Source organism: Perognathus longimembris, chromosome 7, assembly GCF_023159225.1.
Source record: "Perognathus longimembris pacificus isolate PPM17 chromosome 7, ASM2315922v1, whole genome shotgun sequence".
Taxonomy (NCBI): Eukaryota; Metazoa; Chordata; class Mammalia; order Rodentia; family Heteromyidae; genus Perognathus; species Perognathus longimembris.
The window spans coordinates 20,480,981-20,503,911 of NC_063167.1; the positions used below are offsets into that span (position 1 = coordinate 20,480,981).

The following is a 22,931-nucleotide window of genomic DNA, read 5'->3' on the forward strand; positions in this document are numbered from 1 at the left end:
TTTCTTAGTGTCATTCGCTGGGGGGGGGGAAAAAAAAGCCACAACAGGGGATACAAATTTTTAACATTCTTTATTGACTTAGGGGCCAAACAAGGCAGCATCTGGTGAGTTAAGAAAGGCACCTTGTTGAAAAGAATACATCACAGTGCTGTCGAGAGATCCCGGTCACAGGATTTGAGGATGGAAAGGACAATCTTTGGATGATATAGTTTAGGACACTTGCTCATTTGTTGTTCTGCTTTTCTTCACAGTCTTGGGGATCATTCCAGGTCCTTGCACACGCTAGGCAAGTCCTCTGCCTCTGAGCTACACTCTAGCCCTTATTTGTTTAAAAAGGTTGCTTCACACACCATGATAAAATTCAGTAAGACTTGAGGCGGCTGCTGAGAGCTATGTCACGAGAGCAGGTAGACTGGCAAGTCAGGAGACAGGAGTGGAACTGGTCTCTTGCCCCTCATAATTTTAGTAAACTTGATTTGCTGAGCCATCACCTGCACAAATACATCCTTTATCTTTTGCAAATGTAGAGATGATATTTGGATCCTATGATGTCCATAGTCAAATGCTCCCTGTTCCGAGCTATAGGACAGGCAAGACCACAGTCTCATTTTCTGTGTTCTTGGTGGAGCAGTCCATGAGGTTCTGATTTTAAGAGCATTGGCTTTAAAAACATTTGTCACCAATCCAGAGTAAACAAACCCTAATTGCTTATAATACTGTATCTCCCTATTTGTATCCACCCCCTCCAATCACAGTGTTTAAAAAAAAAATTAATCTTTCTTTATACTTTTAAAACTCCCATCCATGTGTAAGAAAACCCCATTCACTACAGCAGCACTGCTCTTCCAAATTATCTCTGAGTCCCTCACCACCCCTCCCCTTTCCCCCCGAGCACCCTTCCCTTCTACTCAGCACCTAAGAGCAGGGATCACGCCGCGGGGTGATGAGCAGTGGTGCAGTCTTGCCTGGCCTTCTGCTACTAAGCTGAAATAGAGGAAACAAGAGAGAACAAAAGGAGTTTTTAAGAACCAAGTAAATATCAGGAAAGGCTGGCATGCAACCAAATGCATTCAACATTGGACATTTCTCTGCCAGGTCAAAGTCTCATGCCTGGGGAGGTTAAGACTGCAATTAGATGACGCACAAAATATCATTCTAACTACCTCAAGGGCAAATGTACCCCCTATGATTTTCTAGTTCTCACCTGCAGCCCACACATCACATGCACATGTCTGTGCATGCCTGCACATGTAAATGTACCTGGACAGAATGATAAATACTTGGGCAAGGATCATGTACACTCAAGTAACAAACAGTCAGGGTCCCCATCTTTCAGACCAGAGTGCTTGCAACCATCCCCACCTAGTCAAAGGGAAGGTCGCCCTCACCCTGGAAAGGATCCCACACTCCTACAGGCACAGCTGATAGTTTTGGTTTCACTCCTCTTCCTACCCCCATTCCCAGCAGTTTCAGTGCTTCCCAGAAATACACGAAAGCCAGACAGGGTTTCTGTTAAGAGTGGGTGGAGTTAACTTAAAGCCAGGGAAACAAGGCAAGGCAGAGGCAGCAGACATTGAACTTGGATAGGCAAAAAAAGGAAGCAAGATGGCCACATACCCACAGCCACTTTCCATGTAGATAAAGGACAAACCCTCTGGCAGTCACAGAGAGCAGGGGAGCTCAGGTCAGATGAGGACCAGGCCTGTTAAGAGTCCACTGCACCGAGTCAGCAGTAGATTATGCTGAGGCAGGCGGGGTCATTTACTGGATGTGCCATTGACTTTCTAATGGTTTTTCCAGAGGCCACAGGGTTTTAAGGCTTTTCACAGGGCCTGTTCATCTGTTTATCACAAGCCAAACCAAACTGCATAGCATGGACTTGGGACATGCTTAATAGACAGGGAGCTCAGGTTATGAGAAACTGGCTTCTCTCATTAAGTGGTCTTTTCTTGGGGAGTCTCTAGTGCCCACCATCATGAAATAAGGGGTGAAGGGTTGGATCTGAAAGAAGGGTTGTGTTTAGAAGAGACACATCTGATTTGAGTTTTATATCCTGGACTCAGATTGGCTTAGAATAAATTCTCATCAAAACAAATCCTAGAATCCATCACCTCCAAATCACTGTTTTACTCACCCTTGGCAACAGAGGTGAACATTAAAAACAAAAGCAAACACACTTAACTGGTGCTGTCTTTGGAGAAGTGGACTTGGCTGTTCTCAGAGGTCCAGCCTGGATAGCCAGAAGATAGTCTCAGCTCCAAAGGACTTTCACCTGGCTGAATTCAGATCAAAGCCCCAAATGATGTGGATCACAGAAATATTCCATTTTGGCCTAGCTCTTTATACTGTGATACCTAGTAATTTCTGGAATGTGTAATGTGTCTTTTTTCTTTCTTTTGGGGGGAAAAATTAATGACCCTTTCCACTCAATGACTCATGGTTTTTCACTGAAGGCCGACAACAAGTGGACTTCCCTGCTAACAATGAGCATCAGGAACTGCGACTCTGGACTTGTAGCCAGCTGGGAGATGGGGTACATACTGAGGTTTTGGAACAATGGTGCCTGGGATTTACTTGAGTCAAAAAAAAAAAAAAAAGAAAAGAAAATTGAGACAATGCTGCTAAAGAAGTATATAGCTTGAAAAGCAATCTAGACCAAGACATAGAAAGTAGGAGTAAATAAGTACTCATACTGTACACACAGATGAGATGAGAGTGGCACACACAAAGATGTATCAAGTAAGTGCTTTTTAATCAATACATCCAAAGGTATTTTTGCTAGCCTAAGTAGGGAAGCTTCCCTCTGCCTACCTTGCCATTTCTGCCCGCTCCCTCAGTAGAGATAGGAAGAAGAAATTCCTTTTTGAACCCCCAACATTAGATAAACATAACCAAGTCTTTACATGTGGCTTTGGAGAAGGCTGCTAGGATGCTGGCAAACACGACATCTGGAGTCTGAGATGCATCAACAGCAGAGTGGATTCCCCGTTTACTGTAGTATTCCACAAGAGGGGTGGTCTGAGTGTGGTAAGCCTCCAAGCGGATCTTCAAGGCCTTCTCATTATCATCCGATCGCCGGATCAGGGGTTCCCTGGTGATCTGAGAATAAGATGCAGGGAGAGTGAAAGGCTGGGACTATTACCAAGCTTTCCTTACCTCTGCCAGAAGCAGATGCCAGATGGCACCATTCTAGTCCAGCAAGAGCAAATACACATAAGCTAGACCCTTCCAACAAAGAACTGTGCTACTCTCAGAAGCAGACCAGCTGGTGCAGAGAAGTCAGGGAGAAACAGCAACTGCAAGGAAAAGGTACTCACAAGGAAGGAAGGCAATTCTCTCTAACAGTTCTGGGCTCAGGCTGTTTAGCTTCCAAGACAAATACTCCCAAGGTCAGAAGAAAGAAAATGGAGGCCTCTATTCAGAGCTGCATTAGCAAGTGTAATCCTAGTTGTCTAAATATTTAGCAAGGTTATTAAAGCAACATTCACTAGCATTCTAAAAGAGGCAAGAAGAGGAATGGTAGAATTAGCAATGTTGTAAGATGTGACTAAGTTGACATCATGGATTTGGAACATGTATTTAGAAAGCCTGGATGACCTGATGAACTTGTCTCATATGACATAGGTGAACTGGGAAAATTCTCACTATTGCCTGAATGCTCCCAAACAGATCACATGCACTCCTTGGAGTAAATGGTTCACTGAGCATGTATGAGAACCTAGGTACCAGCACAGTGGTCTCTGGAATATAGGAGCATATTATGGAGCAGGATGGGTCAATAAGCTTCTCTTCAGTACTATTCCTCTCCTCTAATTCTGAGTTTCTTAGCAACCTTCTGATGAGGTGACAGCTTAGGGGGCTACAGTGCCAGAAAAGGACAGTTCTGGGGAGAGGACAGTACAACCTGGATGCTGGTAAACAGCTGGCACTGGAAGCTGCTCTGAGGTCAAACAATAACGTACCTGGGAGACACTACAGAGAGCTGTTACAGCCATGGGATTTAGTTGATAAGAATACTTTTTCATGATTAAGTCAGTAATATTGGTACAAGAGAAGAGGAGACATTTTGTTTGTTGTTTAAAGAAAAGAAAGAAAACAGTAAAGGAAGAAATAAAATTTCCAGTCCCGAGTTTACATACGTCATCTTTCATGGGCTCTTTTGGGGGGTTGAACTCCTCGTGGTAGGACCGGCCACTCTTGGGATGAATCAGCCTGAAAGACAGCAAGTGATCATGAGTCAGGCTGCCTGGAAGTTCCTCTGCACCCTAGAGTCTCCAGCATGACAAGTACAGACAGAAACTGGATGGGAAGACTTTTTGCCCAACAGAGAATCCAGCTATCGACACCCCTCACTTAGGAAAATAACTGACCTTGCTTAGGAAAATAACTAGGCCAATAACTCTGCCAACAGAAGAGTAGGATTTCTGCTTTCACCCAGCATTATAATGAATGTCTGAAAAGGCAAGCTGCTGGCTTTACTGCCTAATTCAGCACTTGAGAGAAGGAACTCTGGTGCTGGCCTCACATAGCCACCTACTCTATTCACTCCGTCCTAGTCTAATTCCAACTATAACCCATATCTAGGGGTCAGGAAACCAATGAACTGCAATGTGTTCTCCAGCAGAGCTTAAGGTGGAGAGACAGTTGCAGAGGTAAGTGACTACAACCAATGTGAAAACCCTTTTACAGAGACTGCTTACAACGTGCTACGGGGACAGGAGACAGAGGAAGATAGCCTACTGTTTCTTCCTTTCTGTTCTTTTGAGACTGTGCTATATATTGCCCAGCCTGGCCTCAAATTAATGATCCTCTAGCCTCAGGCTTCCAAGTAGCTGAATATACCACTGTACCTGGCTTAATCCTATTTTCTAACCTAGTTTGATTATAAAAGAAGACTGGCATTAACAAAAAAAAATGTTTTGTAGATGCAAATATGGACACTAGACAATGCAGAATGCCTCTGAGATCACACAGATCAAGGACAGCTTATCCATTCTGGGCCAATGTTCAAGTCATTAGGAAAAAGGGCATATTAAGCAAATAATGAGCTGGTCATTGATGGCTTATGCCTATAATCCTAGCTACTCAGGAGGCTGAGATTTGAATACTATATAGACAAATCAGAGAGACTTTTAACTCCAGGTAACCATCAAAAAGCTGGAAGTGAAGGTATGGCTCAAGTGGTAGAGTACTAGCTTTGAGCAAAAAAAGATAAGAGCGTGAGGCCCCAAGTTCAAGCTAGTACTGGGAGGAAAAAAAAAAAAGGAAATAAAAAGAAACAAATCATGAAGCTAGGCCTGGTTGTTCACGTATGTAGTTCCAGATTCTCAGGAGGCCAAGGTGGGAGAATATTTGGGCCCAGGAATTTAAGATGAGTGTGAGAAACAGGCAGGCAAAGCACAGCCCAAGAACAGCCATTCATTCGACACTGAGGATATGCTGCTGAACCCTCTTAGGCAGCAAGCCCATGTTCCTGACTGAGGATGGTCACACACAGGAGACCAGAAACTTGAGAAGGGAATGAGGCAAGCCAAACTCTGCTTAGCTGCCAGGCTTGCTTGCATGTGTACTTCCACCAAGCTGGAAGTGAATGAAGGACTGCACTCATGAAGGTGTTTCCACCTCTTGTCATGCATATGTACATTTTTCAGTGGGGCCTGCCATGGCCATTCTAGGCCTGCCCAGTTGTTCGGATGGCCGAGGGGGAACAATGTCTTAGCACATCCGTTGGGAAATTGTATTTAATCCTATCGCATTAGCAGTAAAATGTGATAATTGCATTTTAATCACAGCATCCTTATAGGAGGTGTCAAGATGATCCAGTTATTGAAAGAGTTAAGTAGGGGAAGAACACAAGGTGACATATAGAAATAAGCTCTCCTGAGCCAGCTGCTGATGGCTCATGCCTGTAATCCCAGCTACTCAGGAGACTGAGATCTGAGGATCACAGTGTGAAGCCAGCCCAGGTGTAGGAAAGACTGCAATACGCTTATTGCTAATTAACCACCAAGAAGGGACAGTGTCCAGACACCGAGTTCAAGCTTAGTACTGGTACCCAAACCAACACTTTCCCCACCCCACAAAAAAGAACTAAGAGTGAGCAGGTGTGTAACTAAGTTCCATACAGTGAGGTGGGCTCAATGATTATAGAGTCCCTGGTAGGGTTTCTTTGGCACAGCCTTTCAGAAGGGTTCTCCATTGGAGGTCCAGGGAGAGGGAGAGCACAGGCTGCTGGGCGTATCTGCTGTTCCTTGGGACCTGAGGCCCTTTGATGGACAATGACATTTCTCTACCTTCTGAAAGGGTACTGGGCAGCCGCAACAAATACAGTTCTCCTCTCTGCATCTCTATGCTATGGCTTGTGAACTCCTTTAATCCCTCAGTACTCTGATTACACACAATATATTGCTCTTTCCCAATAATAAAAATAGAAAGTAGAGGAAAGCAAGCCAGCCCAGTTTCCAAGTTCTCAAAATGGGACTGGTCTTATGAGTAACTATAGCAGCTTCAAGAGACACAGGGCCTGGACTGGAAATGGAAGAAAAGATGGGCTGCAATTTTGCCTACACCCCTGACACTTTAGGCTCATTTTCTCATCCACAAAGTGAGCTGGATGAAACCAGACACCAGGATAGTGATACCAGAGTCAATACTGATTATTGCAAAAAATAAAACTATAGCCATACATAAGTAACAAAACAATGGTTCAAAATTATTAAAAGTGAGGCCACAGACAATTTCAGAAGACTGCTAGAGTGAGGTCCTTATTTCCTGAGACTCAAGACCCATATGAAACTGACTAGTACTGGTCTCACTTTCTTCTGACCATTGTATCAGTACAGTAGAGCAGGAGAGGCAGAAAGCGGGTTTCCCTGCCATTCATCTGCTAGATAAACTTGGAAAAAAATAAAACCACCTTCACTCCTGTGGCATGGCCTGTGAAAGAGTGAGTCCTTTTCTGTGGGGGAAGCATCACACTAAACCACTCATTCGCAAACTGAGGGACCAAGTCTTTCCCTTCCCTCCTCCACTCAATCCTGCAACTTGTTCGGAAACTGTCCACTCCCTCAATCAGTCACAGGCCTCCATCACTTCATGTGGATCACTAGCGATTCTCTCAAGTTAGTTTATATGCCAGCACCAAGGTAATGTTCTTTAATGCTGTATTTTCTCCAATACCTAACTCGAAGTTATCCCATGATGGCAGAGCTCTTTGTCAAGTCTTTTTAGCCTAGAGATCTGCTAAGTCCTCATACTCCCTCCCAGCCCCTAGAATACTCCTTGGATTTAGGGTTGAAATACCTAGTACTAGCTTCCAACCCATATTCATTTTGGTTTCTATTCCTCTTTGGGAAAACTCCACTGAAATTCTCTCCAGCCACTAAGGCTGAGTTCATGTTACATTGCTCCTAGGCGGGCTTCCTTACCAGTCCTCAGATTCTAATCTTGGACTTGCTACTGGACCAAATCCCAAACAATCCAGATTTCATATATGACTCTTGGAAGTCAGAGATGGGCGTCACTTTGTTATTTTTTGCTGGGGTGGGGAATCTGTTTTCTGCCAAGGACCATTTGCAGGTCATATACAATTATCAATACAGGCAGATGGATGATGGGCAGTTGAGCCAAGAGCCAAAGAAAATACATGTCTGTCCTATAATGCATCAAATGATTTCAAGGGCCTTCTGTGGCATTCCTCACCTCTGTTCTTGAGTTTGTCCTAGTCCTTGACCTCAGGGCTAATATTGTACTATGTAAGGAGTAGGTCCTCAGGATGTGGGATCTATCCAGTCAAAGGTCCCCAGTGTTGCCTGGTTCTGTTAACATCAGCTTTGAATTTCAGGGACCCCAGGTCTAATGACATCCTTATTGTCGGCCTTACTATTTCTTAGCCTACATTAACTTTGTCTTCTCTGTGTCTAACAGGGGCACCAAGAAACAAAAGCCAGCATTGAAGAAGTCAATTGGGACATTTGAAAAGAAAATTAACATAAAGCAGACAGAATTGTATTTCTACACAACCTTGCAAGATAACACCTTTCATATTCACTCCACTGTCTATTCACATGTCTGCTTCTATCCTTGAAGGTATGGAATACCAACACTGTGGAAAAGTTGTGCAATCTTATAACAAAAATCAAAGTAATAGTTTAACACATTTTCTTTTCTTTTTTTTTTTTTTTTGGCCAGTCCCGGGGCTTGGACTCAGGGCCTGAGCACTGTCCGTGGCTTCTTTTTGTTCAAGGCTAGCATTTTACCATTTGAGCCACAGCACCACTTCTGGCCTTTTCTATTATGTGGTGCTGAGGAATCGAACCCAGGGCTTCAGGTATATGAGGGAAGCACTCTTGCCACTAGGCCATATTCCCAGCCCCAAGGCATTTTCTTTCAATTAAGTTAAAAAATTAGCCAACCATGATAGCACACCCTTATAATTCCAGATACTTGGAGACAGAGGAAGAGAAAGCAAGTTTGGGCAAAGTTAGCAAACCCTATCTCAAAAACAAAATATAAATGAAATGACTGGGAGCATGGCTCAAGTGATGAAGCACTTGTCTAGCATGCATAAGGCCTTGGGTTCTATTCACTATTGCTATAAAATAACCCAAAATCAACACACCATCTAATGTGGTCATAGCATTCATTTAATAGTGGTTAAAAGAAGCAAAAATATATGCCAAGTAAAGAATCAAGAAAGCTTCACTTAATACTGTGAAATAGGAAACAATTGAAAAATAACATTCAAGATGGTGGGCTGAGACTTCATTAAAATAAAAAGAGCTTAAAAAAAAAAGCTACATCTCATAATAAAGAAGAGTACAAAGGTCCATTAGTGGTTTGGAGCTTCCGACATATTTCTGGAAGGCACAAAGTATATGTCAGAGTGCAGAGAGAAATAGGGTAGAGGTAACAGCCCAAAGCAGTCCTTCAGAATAAACTTTTTCAGAAGCAAAAGCATTTCTATGCTGCATACCAACTATTATAGAGAAAAACACACAAAAAAATAAGGTGGCTATGCTAAGAAAATATTTTTCCTCCACTTCCTAAACTTTATGTAGATAATCATATTATTTTTGTAATTAATAAAAATCTAATGGCAAAGTATGGCAGCTCCAACTGAAGCCAGATTTAGAGAGCAGTAGAACAGAGACACACACTGGAAAGGAATTTGACATTTCTTAATATTGATTGTAAGCAAAACGCTGATCTGTACACTTTATGTCATCTAACATATGCACAATTCCTTGAGGCAAGTACTATTAACTGCATTCTACATATGAGGAAACAGCCTTAGACAGGTTAAGAAATGTGCCTGTCTGACTTCAAATCTCATACTCTGCTTCCCATATCCCCACATCCCATGTCACACTCCAGTCACCAAATAAGACCAATCTGTGTTGACATGGCATTTAGCTTCATGGCTGGGATCAGGCAAGAGCAATTTTCATAATCTGATAAATGTCTGAAGAAGCATGAAGAGGAGAGACCTTCGGGGGCAGGTACCTTCCAGTGATTCTCCGGATCAGCAGGGAGTCTGGGATGCAGAACTCAATCACGGAATCAAGCTTCTCTTTCCTCTTCTCCATGAGGTCATCAAGCTGTAAAAGAGTGTTTGACCCACATAAGCTACCAGACCTGTAGCTATCAAAGGAATTAAGAGAAAAGGGCCCGAGTTTGCTTTTATGCATGTGATACAAACATAAACTACCCACCATTTCAGCCTGCCTCACAGTCCGAGGGAAGCCGTCTAGAAGGAAGCCATTTTTGCATGAAGGGGTCTCCAAATTCTTCTCAATAAGTTCCACTACCATCTCATCACTCACCTGGAAGTTAAGAACAAAGCAGCCATGAGGTGAAATCTAGTATTAGGTGATATTAGCCCAGGATCAAGTTTGTGTGTGTATAACCTAATTACTACATGACGTAAATTCTCTCTCTCTCTCTTTCCCTCTGACTCTCTCTCCTCCCTGTGCTCCTTTCCCTTCTCCTAGCAGCCGTGCTCCATCATGTTTTCTCTACCTTGTTCTGCCAGTAGCAGCCCAGAAATGATGAAGCCAAGTAACCTTAGACTGAACCCTCTGAAACCATGAGCCAAAATAAATATTTCCTCCTTTAAGTTAATCTGGTCACGGTGACGCAAAGTTGCCCAATACAGGCCCAATTTGCAAGCCCAGCGGCAGGATTTCCATATCTGCCATATATATAATCACTTCTCTTGAAACTCTCCTGTGTTCCAATTAGCTGGTGAGGGAAGAGGGACTCCATTGCCCTACCAAGAGAGCTCTATGCCACAGGTCCTGCCACTAAATCAGTCTTAAACACAAGATTACAGCTGATTTTGACAACCAGCTATTCTCAAGTCACAAGGAAGGTGAGGGCAATGGCAGGAAAATTACCTGAGGAGAACTGGAGCTGGGACTGACCAGAATGCAGGAAGGTACTAACTCTCCTGGAGCCACAATTTTTACTAGGCTAACAGTATCATGATTGAGATGTATGCTTGTCACACATTTGGGCAATGCTGGACATACATGAAGACCTGTGCTTTTTGCCTAGACCAGCTCCAGACTGAAGTTCTATGTGTGCCTCCTACAGACCCGGGATTACAAGTGTGTGCCACCATGCCTGCCTTCCCTGTCCAGTATACTTCTGAGCCTCCCTACAAATCTCAGGAAAGCTGGGAACTAGTGGTTTATGCCTACAATGCTAGCTACTCAGGAGGCTGAGATCTGAGGATCCCAGTTGAAAAACAGCTTGGAAAGGAAAGTCTGTGAGATTCTTTGATCTTCAGTTAACTACCAAAAGTCAAAAGTAGAAATGTGGGGGCTGGGAATATGGCCTAGTGGTAAGAGTGCTTGCCTCATATACATGAAGCCCTTGGTTCGATTCCCCAGCACCACATATATGGAAAACAGCCAGAAGTGGTGCTGTGGCTCAAGTGGCAGAGTGCTAGCCTTGAGCAAAAAGAAGCCAGCGACAGTGCCCAGGCCCTGAGTTCAAGCCCCAGGACTGGCCAAAAAACAAAACAAAACAAAGTAGAAATGTGGTTCAAGTGGTACAGTGCTAGCCTTGAGCAAAAGCTCAGGGACAGCACCAATCTCTTTGGCCATTCAAAATAATACAAGTTCTTGTTTTATATCATATGGATTGGTAGGCTGTTAATCTCTTAGAACTAGCTATGAATGTGGGGACAAAGTACAAACTCTTACTAAATGAAGACTGGGGATAAGCAATCTTATTGCCACATCCCAATTTTTTTCAGAACAGAATTTTCTGCCAAGACCCAAAGTCCAAAATTCAAGGCCTCACTAAAATAAAGGGAAGTCTAGAAAGCAATGGGTGGGTGGGCAGACAGGTAATGGTACCATTCCATATAGTACCTCGAAGCCTAACAGGATATAACTTGGGGATGAAAATGAAGTTCGGACCTTATTCAATAAATATTCCCAGTGACCCAGGGTTCAGGGATCAATCTCCAGCATGGTCAAAAAACAAAACAAAAGCAAAGGATCAAGCATAAAATGACTTCTGAAAGTGATTCCCAGAGGTCAAGTTACAAAATAACTATTAGAATTAAGCTCTGGCACTAATCAAAGCATTAGCAGACAATACACTGTATTTGTCTAATCAGACCAACTGGCCTAAAACTAAGGGAAAATGCTATTATAGTCCACAAACAGGAAGACTGCTTCTGTCACAATGATCAAGTAACTTCTATGGCAGAGACACAACACTGAGCCACAGGAAGTTAACTAACACTTCTGTGACCCTTCAACTGTTCTCCTTAAGTAAGCAGTTAAGACAGCAGTTTCATTTTTGACACTATAATTTGAGTGGTTGGGGGAGGGGGCGCTGGGGGAGGCTTGAACTCATAGCCTGGGTACTGTCCCCGGGCTTTTTCACACAAACCTGGTGCTCTGCCTCTTGAGCTACAGCTCCATTTCTGGCTTTTTGGTGGCTCATTGGAGATAAGAATCTCATGAACTTTCCTGCCCAGGCTGGCTTTGAATTGCGATAATCAAATCTCTGCCTACTGAGCAGCTAGGATTACAGGTGTGAGCCACTAGTGCCTGGCTAATTTGGGTGTATTTTAAAAAGCATTAAAGTAGCTTCAAAGAATATTGTGAATAAATTACCATAAATTCAGAATAAACAAAGTAACTTGCTAGTCTGAAAGTTCACATTATCTGCCAGTTTGTTAAAAGATCCTCTACAGTAACTTTCTGTGAAGGAGGAAACCTTCTGTGCCTGTGTTTGCTAGTGAACATCTGAAATGCAGCTTTGATACTGGACAGTGCAGATCTGCACTCCAAGGATAATCAGCACTCACTGTACAACCAAACTCACCAGCTTCCCAGCATCCATAGTTGCCTTCAGCTTTTTCCCTAGTTCTGAGCCAGAAGCCACCATGGCCCTCAGCATATCACCAGTGGCCAAATGACAGACACAGAAGTTCTCGGCCAGTTTGGGTGCCTGTGAAGAAAAACACAAAAACCAAGCTAAGAGTTAATACTGCAGGCCCTGGAATCAGACGGGCCTGGGAATGAAGGTCTTGCCATGTTTATACATGGTTATGTGAAATCAGGCCTGAGCTCATCTATCTTACTTTATTTTCTCATGTAAAATGATTATGGGATTATGGTAACAAATATATGACAACACATGTAAAATACCTGAAACAGTATAGCTAACAGAAAATAAGTCAATATTAGCTACTATTACTGCTTCCACTAGACAAAGACAGACCAGTTTCCCTATTACAAATGGGAATACAAATAGCAGTATTATCAGGTGCTGGTGGCTCACACCTGTAATCCTAGGTACTCAGGAGGCTGAGATCTGAGGATCATGGTTCAAAGTCAGCTTGGGAAGGAAAGTCCTTTGAGGCTCTTATTTCCAAATAACTACCAAAAAGCCAGATACAGAGCTATGGCTGAAAGTGGTAGAGCACTAGCCTTGAGCACAAAAGCTCAGGGGCAGTGCCCAGGCCTTGAGTTCAAGTCCCAGGACTGGCACACATGCGCACATACAGAGTATTACTAACACTTCACATAGTTGTTACAAAGCGTAAATAAAACCATACATATATGACATATGACACAAGGCATGGTGCATAATATACTGAATAGTTGCCACAGGAATGGATGAGTTGTTGTCTTATACAGTAGCCACTGAGCCAATGTGGGGGTGGTGGTGGAGGGGGAAAGTGTTGGGGAGGGCAGGAAAAGAATGAGGGTTTACTCTAGACAAATTTGGGCTCCTCCTCTTCCTTGTCAGTCATTATCTTGGCCAATTCACAAACTTTACACAGGCTCAGCTTCCTTATTTGCTTGATATAAAGCAAAACAGGATCTTTTCAGAAGATGGCTGTGAGGCTTAGTTGAACACTTGGCAAGTTGTGCAGTATAGTCTCTCGACTCACACTGTTTAATAGTCTAGCCTTAAACTCTGGCTTAGAATAACTTTGCACTAAGCATGAACTTAAGAGTCAAGGGGCTGGGAATGTGGTTTAGTGGTAGAGTGCTTGCCTAGTACACACAAAGCCCTGGGTTTGATTCCTCAGCACCACAGAAGCAGAAAAGGCCAGAAGTAGCGCTGTGGCTCAAGTGACAGAGTGCTAGCCTTGAGCAAAAAGGAGCCAGGGACAGGGCTGGGAATATGACCTAGTGGCAAGAGTGCTTGCCTCGTATACATAAAGCCCTGGGTTTGATTCCTCAGCATCACATATATAGAAAAGGTCAGAAGTGGCACTGTGGCTCGCTAATCTTGAGCAAAAAGAAGCCAGGCACAGTGCTCAGGCCCTGAGTCCAAGCCCCAGGACTGGGAGGGAAGAAGAAGAAAGAAGAAGGAAGAAGGAAGCAGGAGAAGCAGGAGAAGCAGGAGAGGAAGAAGAAGAAGAAGAAGAAAGAAGAAAGAAGAAAGAAGAAAGAAGAAAGAAGAAGAAGAAAGAAGAAAGAAGAAAGAAAGAAGAAAGAAGAAAGAAGAAAGAAGAAGAAGAAGAAGAAGCCGCCAGGGACAGTGCTCAGGTCCTGAGTCTAAGCCCCAGGACTGGCAAAAAGAAAAAAAAGAAAAAGTCAAAATGCCTGAGTCTTGGACAAGAGGTGCACCAGTCCCTACATAACTTGAGAAGTCACGTTACCTTTCTAGGTTTCAAATTTCCTCTGAAATGGACACACTAATTGTGCCTGTCATCACTGAGCTGACGAGAAGATGCTATGGCAGTAGGCATATGTAGCACACAGCATCTAAGTCCTCAGTGAACATCAGCTGTTAGTCACCCCTGCCCTAGTCCTCTACTTACTTACATGGAAAGAAATAATTTACTAATGTCTCTCCAAAAAACCCTGTAAAGAGTCAAGGAAATAAATGAACCGGAGACATAGATCCTGTTCTCAAAGCTCATAGTTTTGAGCCAGGACTACAGCTTAGTGGCAAAGCTTAGTGGCCTAGCATGTACAGGGTCCTGGGAATCAAACCCAGTACTGCAAAAAGAGCTCATAGTTTAGTGGACTAGAAATCTGGATGCATAGTTACAGTGGAAGATATTCTTGAATGGTTCAACACGGGTTTGTTGTGGCAAAACAGGGATTTCAGAAGTCACATGGAATTGAATCAGTTAAGGAACTCATGCTTAGCTTTCTGGTTCAGTTGTTTTAGAAAGTAAGTAGCTACGTTCAAGTTCAAACCAGTTCTTAGGTGCACACCATGAAAGTAAATAGATGGACCTCAATGCAGGAAATTCTGGTTTGTGATTCATGGATTAATTCAAGTGAAGACATTCCTTCAGATCAAAATGGAACTCAGATGAGAAGGCATGACAAACTGCATCGTTAAAAATTTTTTATATTGTTATTATAAAGGCAATGTACAGTTAGTTACATAAACCAGATTAGTTATATAAGGGGTTACAGTTACGTAAGTCAGGTAGAGAGTATATTTCTGTTTGGGCAGTGTCACCCCTTCCCTCACTGTAAACTGCACCTTAACATGTAAAAGGGAGACTGGTGGAGGGGAGGGGGAGATCAGTGGGTGGAGTGGGGAAAGAGATGATATTGGGGGTGGGGAAGGTATATATGCATGTGTGCCCATGCATATGTGTAGATAGTATAATAAAATCCACCAACACTGAAAAGCAGGAAGGAGAAAGGCCAGTTAAGGGTATGTAACAGAGGAGGTGAGCCTGTTCAAAGTACAGTGAATGCATCTATGGAATCAGCACAAGGAATCCCCCTTATACAATTAATGTATGCAGTGGAAAATCATGCTGACATTGTGGCCACATGCCCAGAGAATGCTAATCTTGTACATGGTTGTTAAGAGTTGGGTACACAAATCCATGCACTGGTAGCTCACACCTGTAATCCTAGCTACTCAGGAGACTGAGATCTGAGAATGGAGGTTCAAAGTCAGCCCAGGCAGAAAAGTCCCGTAGTTTCTTATCTCCAATTAACCGCCAAAAAATGGAAGTAGAGCTGTGGCTCAAAGTGGTACAACACTAGCCTGGAACGAGCTCAGGGACAGCACCCAGGCCCTGAGTTCAATCCCTATGACTAACAAAAAACAAAAACAAAACACACACAAAAAACTCCTTAGGTAAACAATCTGCAGGTCAGGCTTACTCGTGGAGAAAAAATATACATAAACCTCACTGAGAAGAGCTGTGCTAACAGAACCTAACGGGTCAAGTGTTATCATTCTCCAAACTGCAGGACTCATATACTGTTCTAGATGACTGGGTTCTACAGCTGCATAAAGCACACACACCAGTACGGAGATGAGGCATGAAACAAGACTCCTTTACTTCCAGCTGGCCAAGTGGGGATCTATGGAACTGACTGCAGAGAACATGGGTGGACTTGAATCCTGAGACCTTCAATAGCTGTGTGATATCGGACTACTCAGTTCTCAAGAGTTAGCTTCCCCACTAATCAAGAGGGGACAACAGCTACATCATAGGACTTTTAAGAAGGTAAATGGAGTAAAATACAAAAATATCAGACATGCAGTAGGCACTCAATAAATACAAGACTTCTTTCCATGGTCTTTCTTAGGTTACCCTTTATTTGCAGACTATGAGAGCCTGATGAGATAACTTTATTGTAGTTCCTTAGCACTTTAGACTTAACATTTTACATCAGATTCTCCTACTCTAAATCACCAGGGCTGGTGGGGGGTGGGCAGGGAGTGTTGCTAACATGCAGATTCTGATTCAGTACAGCAGGCATCTAGCACGTGTTCCGTTTTAGGTCATCTCTGGATAGGTGGCTGGCCGCTGGGCCACACTGAGGGGAGTCTAGAGTCCATGTCACCACTCTGCTGCTGAGCTCAAAGGACAGGCTCAACCCTGTAAGAACCCTGGCAGTTGGGGAGGGTGGTGGGAGAGTGTTTTAGGATGTAGGAATGACTAAAATCACTAGAGGCAGTCTTTGGGGCTTTGTGTTTTTCAAACTTTCGTGTACTAATAGACACTGGCTTGCTATGGTTTAACTTCTGAATCCTCTCTCCTTTTTTCTTTCCTCTCTCCCCATACCCCCTCCTGTCTTGTACTTGTATCAGGGCTTTGTCAAGGCCCTTTTGCTCATAGCTGGCCTCCTCCCACTTGAGCCAAGCCTCCACTTCTGACTTTTTGCTGGCTAATTGGAGAAAAGAGTCCAATTAACCAGCATATCTGTCTGCTTAGGCTGGCTCTGAATGGTGATCCTTAGATCTCAGCCTCCTGAGTAGCTAGGATTATAGGCATGAGCCACTGCACCCCAGCTAAATTTTGTTTCTTTTCTTTTTCTTCCTTTTTTTTGTGTGTGTAAAAACACAAGTTTATTCTTAAATGTACAACAGACTCCCAAGACAACACTTGAGTCTCGTTATAGCTGTTAAGAAGTGTTATGGAAGAGAACCTGGATATTTAAATAACAAAAGGAACAGAGTGCTTTTTGCCACATTTCTTATACCCACCTGTGGCCAGGTTCCCTTTCCAGTGTCTTTACTCCCTTCCTTGTTTCTGCTTATAAGTCTTATCTTCCCCATCCATCTCTTTTGGCCTGTATTTTGAGCTACTTCAGGGCTTTATTTTATCATCTTCATGGTTGGACATGGTGCCTTCTACCTCGTGTGTGTGTGGTTTATATTACGGCTTTTAATGATGCATTATCAAGCCCATCAAAAGAAGCATTTGTGCTATCATAAGCACCCAAGGCACTTGCTTAATATACAAATACAAGGCCCATTCTTAAAATTGATGATTGAGTGCGTGTGTTCTCAGGTAGTATCTAGATGATTTCTTTTTCAAGACAGGATCTCACTTTTGATCCACTTGCTTCAACATTCCGAGTGCTGGTATTACAGGCATGCACGACTACATGTGGCTAAGAAATACATTTGGTTTTGGCCACACTATAGGAACACCCAATTCTAGGAGGGAAAGAAACAAAGTAAAAATATCAGACTGGCAAGTATGGCTTAGGTGGAAGAGTGCCAGCAAATAAATAACCTCAAGTATTTTAGTTAGATACTTTAAAACATTACATTAATTCAAAAACAGTGAAAAAGGAGGAGGTAATGAGTTTGACAAGAAATGTACTCATTACGTTACATAGGTAACTGTAACCCCCTGCTGTACATCACCTTGACAATAAAATTAAATTATAAAAATATAAAAACAGACTGTTTTCAAATGGCTATTTTATTTTTTGGTGAAACTGGGGTTTGAAGTCAAGGACTCATGCTTGTTAGGCAGGTGCTCTAGTACTTGAGCCATCCCTCTAGCCCTTCAAATAGTTATTTTAAAATCAGGAGTTTTCAAAGGAAAACTGATCTCGGTCATGCCCATACGTAACACATGGAACACTGAGTTATATAGGTACAACAGCAAGTAGCACTGGGAAGAAAACAAATGTCACTGAGTAGGTTCCAGTTACTAACCCCCAGCTTAGGGATTCTACATCAAAGATTGCAAACATTTGCCAAAGGGGGTCAGGTAGGCAATGAAAACGAATAATCCAAGTCTAATGCAAACCACAGGCAGTGAGGGGATATGGGACAGAAAGCACAGGGCGAGTACTGCCACTCCGTTGCTAAGGACTACTGCCATACTGGCATGGAGGCCCACTGCTGCCCAGTCTCATTTCTCAAGAGAAACTAGAGCGCTAGGGTTTTACACAGCACAAGTGAAAACACTCCATGGTCAATTTAGTATTTTGAATGTTGACAAAAGGAATAAATGAAGCATTTGCCTTTTCTATACAAACCGTAAGACTGGGTAAATGAATAGAGAAAGGAACATTTCTTTTGATAGAGTATCTCAGCCAGTAATTGAAAAAACCAACAGTAGAATTAGGACACCAACCATTTTGTCATCTATAACAAATGACTGGACCATGGAACTGAGTAACAGTATCTGCAAACAACCCAGAGGTGAGCAGTCAGCAGGTGCTTCCTAATGGACACTTATGGTATTGGACCCAAACCCTGAATTGATTAAGCATAAGCAGTAAACTAAGTAATTGCAGAGACTATGACAGAGGCAGATGTGAAATACTAACAAGGGTACATTTGAAAATTCCTAGAATAAGAAATAGTACTCCCAGGACGTACTAGATTCTTCCACAAATGTATAGGATAGAAAAAGAGAAAATAAAAACTTGAGAGTTCATTCCTTTGGCATATCCCATGTGGTTACTGTATGTGATTTTGGTACACTGGATATTGTATGTATGTTTACCTGAACTAGGGAAGGGAAAGAAAAATGAAGGAGGGTGTAACAAATATGACAAGAAATGTACTCACTACCTTATTATGTAACTGTACCCTCGCTGTACATCACCTTGTCAATAAAATTTAATAAAAATTAAAAAAAAACTTGAGAGTTCAAATGATCATATTTGTAAGACAAATACAAACTTGAACGCTACCTGCAATTAAAATGGTTAACTTTTGTTTTTGTTTTTGTTTTTGCAGTCATGGGGCTTGAACTTAGGGCCTGGGTGCTGTCCCAGAGCGCTTTTGCTCAAGGCTAGCACTCTGCTACTTTGAGCCACAGCTCCACTTCCAGTTTTCTGGTAGTTAATTGGAGATAAAAGTCTATGGGACTTTCCTGCCCAGGCCAGCTTTAAGCCATGATCCTCAGTTCTCAGCTTCCTGAGTAGCTAGGATTACAAGTGTGAGCCATCAGCACCCAGCTTAAACTTCTTAACTTTTAAGAAAGAAAAAATAAAAACAAAAAAGTTAACTTTTTAGAGCACATATTATATGTGGTGTGTGTGTGTGTGTGTGTGTGTGTGTGTGTGTGTGTGTGTATGTGTATGTTTGGGAGTGCATCAGTACTCTTGTATTTTGGCTAGGCCTTTTTCACTCACAGCTGGAGTGCTAACATCTGAGACATATACTTCCACTTCTGGCTTTTTGTTGGTTAACCAGAAATGAGAGACTATTGGATTTGTCTGCCCCAGCTGGCTTTGAACCATGATTCTCAGATTTCAGCCTCCTGAGTAGCTCAGATTGTAGGCATGATCTAATGGTGCCCAATCTGTACTTCATTTTTTTTTTTTGAGAAAAGAATTTATCTTGCAGAGATTCTGAAATGATGTGTGATAGTACCTGCGAGTTGCTGTATAATGACTTGTCATAATTTGTAACTTGTAGGGAGAGACAATAACCACCAGTTGAAGGTTACTGGGGCTCATTATACTGTCCTTTGGTGCATTCAGAACTCTTCATAATAAAAGTTAGAGGGTGTGGGGTGTTGTCTGCAGGCTAAATGCTGCTGCAGACCTCTACAACCTCTGACTTATAAACTTTTTAAACACAATTACCAGAATTCCTATTGTTCTATGATTTGGGAGGTGTACATAATTAGGTTAAATGACTTCTGTAACTCTTACCCTATCCTTAAGTGCCACTTCTAATCCCTCCATTTCACAAAGCTGTCTCTGAACAATTCTCACCATTCCTACACCTTTGTCAACCAGCCTGTAACTGTAATTTTCTTCAAAACTTTTAATAAATCAGCTTTTATAAAGAAATACATCAAAGTTGGAGGTGGGAAGATGTGTTACAAAGATAAGGGAGACAAGATTCGTGGAACACGTATTATTCTAGGCCTTCCAGTATCCTTGTGAACTTTTTAGTTTTCTGGTAAGAACATGGAGGTTCTGAAGTCACTGAACTTGCTAGACAATAAAACTCTTGTCTCAGCATTGGGATGGGCTGTTCATTTCACAACTACTCAAACTACTCTCATTTGAAGTATCTTGTTTTGTACTTCTCTAGTCACAGCACAAGTCCACAGAATCTGGTGTGTAACATCGCTAGGCTGCAGGTTACCTAATAAGAGAAGTTGGCAGCAACAGGAAAGAAGAGATATCGACATCACTGGGTACAAAGGGGGTAAGGTACTGGTGGTGTCCCAGAGAGCAGCAGCTCAGTTTACAGGCAGACCTGGGAAAGTGGTCCCTCCTAATGTAATGTGTGGAGGCAGAAAGCAAAGTCACACTCATCCCCTCCATTAATCATGTCATTCATCTGTTTCCATTAACCCCAAGAAGTGTCAAGCAGTGTGCCACAGGGGGCCCCAATATGAGCAAGATGTTGTTTGCCCAGACTTCGGAACTTGGCAAGAGCCAGGAAAGAGCAGTCACCACTCATTTAGAGCCCAGACCTACAAGAAAAGTGACATCAACAACCCAACCCAACCCATGGGTTTGAGAATCCTAAATAGGGTCATAAATCTGAACCCTAATCTATGGCCCCACTATGGCCTAGATCTAGAGAGAGCCCAGATCCCAAATGAAACCCTGCAATTGACTAGGGCAGAAGGCCCCAGTCCTCTGGGGATCCAAAGTTTCTAAATTTAGCTTCATGTTAATGAACCAATTTCACTAACTTGGGAAAGCCGGTTGATTTCTCTAGACCCGTTTCCTTACCTGTTGATCCAGGAAGTTATTTCAAGTTCCTTCTCATCTCAAATCATTTGAGTCACCTTGAGCTGCCCAGCCTTCCTCAGACTGATCCCAGCAGTAATAATCATGCGCATAACCTCCTTAATTTGGGCACTATTCAAAGGTTCAAACACGGAAACCCTCAGGGCTCCGGAGGTTACAAACCAGATCTATTCGTCCACCTGCACTTTTCTAGACAAACAGGGAGATTCTTAGGGTTTCCTCCCATTTCCCGCCCCCCCCCCAACATAAAAAGCGCACACAGGTCACACCTCACTCTTCTCAGCAGTACCTCTAATCAGTACCTGCCAGCTCTCATTCTGCCCCACGTGCAGGAGATAGCCCTCCACCCACCCCCAGTCTTTAATCATGAGCAGAAAAGTTCTCCTATCCCTAACGCCTGGGAGTAAACCTGACTCAGGACAATCCTAACTCGCAGGTACTCTGGAAGTTCTGGCCTCCACGTGGCTTGCAATCCTGAGCCTCAACCCTGGGCTCCTCCACCCCTAGAATCTTTCACTTTATTATCCCCCACCCCCACCCCCAAGGCATCTAACAGCCCTTACTTAAATCCTTTATCTCACTTTACTCAAAGCAGGATCTTTCAAACTCCACAAGGCTAACCCAAACCTGCCGACCTCCAATTTGGATCCGCCCCCTGAACACTTCACCAACTGTGGCGAGTCCCTCCACCCCACCAGGCCTCAGCCCACAACCAGATCCTGGGCTTTCCATGGCTCAGGCCGCCCTGACCTTGGAGTTTCTCGGGCTCCACCACCACCAAGCCCAGTCCGGACACTCACCTGGGTACCTTTGCCAGCTCCGGGAGGCCCCAATAGTACCGCCCGAATGCCTTTAGGATAATTCGGTTTGGGATCGGTCGCTAACGCGGTGGGAGCCATGTCCGCCAAAACCTCTCACGGCCACCCGCCAAGCACACCTCCCAGGTCCAGCGCTTCTAGGCCAGCGCGCCACGCACACCACGCACGGCCCGCTCGCCCCGGCTGCACACTGGCTGGGCGCCGAGTCCGTCAGCCCGCTCGGTCCGCCCCTAGAACTAACGGACAGTTCAGCTTACCAATCGCTCGTCGATACTGAGGAAGCCTGCTTCTAATTGGACAGAACGGATTCTAGAGTGAGGAAGAGGCGGGCCATCATGAACTGAGTGGGGCGGGGTGCTCGGGAGGCTCGCGGCCTGTGTGCAGAGTGGGCGGGAAAACGTGAAGGCCGGCAGCCGCCGGGACTGGGGATTCTAGTTCGGCAATTGACAGTTAATGACAACTGCAACTCCGTTCGGGTCCCATGAAATTGCCCGTGGGTCATGGGTAAAATTACGCTTTGCTAATATGTATCACATACAAACACGTTGGTCCAGGAATTCACCGGACATAATGATACATACTAAGTTTTGTGTAACAAAGATGCAGATTACTACCCAAAGCCCAAACAAAACAAGAAGAAAAAGAAAGCAAGCAATACTTAGATGTCTGACAATAAGAGATGGGTTAAATGAATCACAACAAATGTGCATACTGAATCTCTCTCATTGCGTGACTACTTAAATCACATTGGGAAATATTCATTTGTAGGATACAGAATTACAGTTACAACAAAACTCCAATTTTGTCTGATCATTACAAGTGGAGATCTCTGTCCTGTGACCAGAGGAGTGTTTCTCCTTCTTCATGCGGCTTTATATTTCCAATGAATTTCTATGATGAATTTTGTAATACATAAACATATTACTTTTTAAAGGGGGAAAAGAACCTTTTTAAAGTAAGAAAAAAAAAGATCTTTTTCTCAAGAGAAATGACTCTCAGACAGTGAAATCATTTCTACAGCTTTTTTTGGTGTGTCAAAGTTTCATCTAGCCCCAAGGGTCATTTTGGACCTAAATTTAGACAGAGTGTGATTAGGAAACCATTATGTTTGGCCTACGGGCACATAGCAACTATTTCCTACAATGTAGTAGTGAAATTGCTCTCCAGCCATTTCTAC

At 43.3% G+C, this 22,931-nt stretch overlaps 1 protein-coding gene across 4 annotated transcripts; it reads right to left on the reverse strand.

Moving 5' to 3' along the window:
- Nucleotides 1-768: 768 nt before the first annotated feature.
- Ak2 (adenylate kinase 2) lies at nt 769-21,950 on the reverse strand. Of its 4 annotated transcripts, XM_048350814.1 has the most exons (7): nt 21,737-21,947; nt 12,349-12,474; nt 9,714-9,824; nt 9,505-9,599; nt 4,140-4,212; nt 2,904-3,099; nt 769-984 (listed from the first exon to the last, which is right to left on the reverse strand). In XM_048350814.1, the coding sequence occupies exons 1-7, from the start codon at nt 21,833-21,835 to the stop codon at nt 980-982; spliced, it is 705 nt and encodes a 234-aa protein (XP_048206771.1). In that variant the 5' UTR covers nt 21,836-21,947; the 3' UTR covers nt 769-979. The 4 variants fall into 4 exon arrangements, with proteins under 4 accessions (XP_048206771.1, XP_048206770.1, XP_048206772.1 ...); XM_048350813.1 differs by lacking the exon at nt 769-984 and having other exon boundaries at nt 2,734-3,099; nt 21,737-21,949; XM_048350815.1 differs by lacking the exons at nt 769-984; nt 21,737-21,947 and adding an exon at nt 20,919-21,273 and having other exon boundaries at nt 2,734-3,099.
- Between the last annotated feature and the right edge of the window lie 981 nt (nt 21,951-22,931).

What these genes read in the sequence shown, in the direction of transcription:
- Ak2 (XM_048350813.1), bottom strand. Translation starts at nt 21,835, where the DNA reads ATGGCTCCCACCGCGTTAGCGACCGATCCCAAACCGAATTATCCTAAA. An exon ending in GAGCTGGCAAAGGTACCCAG is followed by an intron (nt 12,475 to 21,736) that starts GTGAGTGTCCGG and finishes TTTTCTTCACAG; the next exon opens with GCACCCAAACTGGCCGAGAA. An exon ending in ATCCGGAGAATCACTGGAAG is followed by an intron (nt 4,213 to 9,504) that starts GTACCTGCCCCC and finishes GCTGTCTTTCAG; the next exon opens with GCTGATTCATCCCAAGAGTG.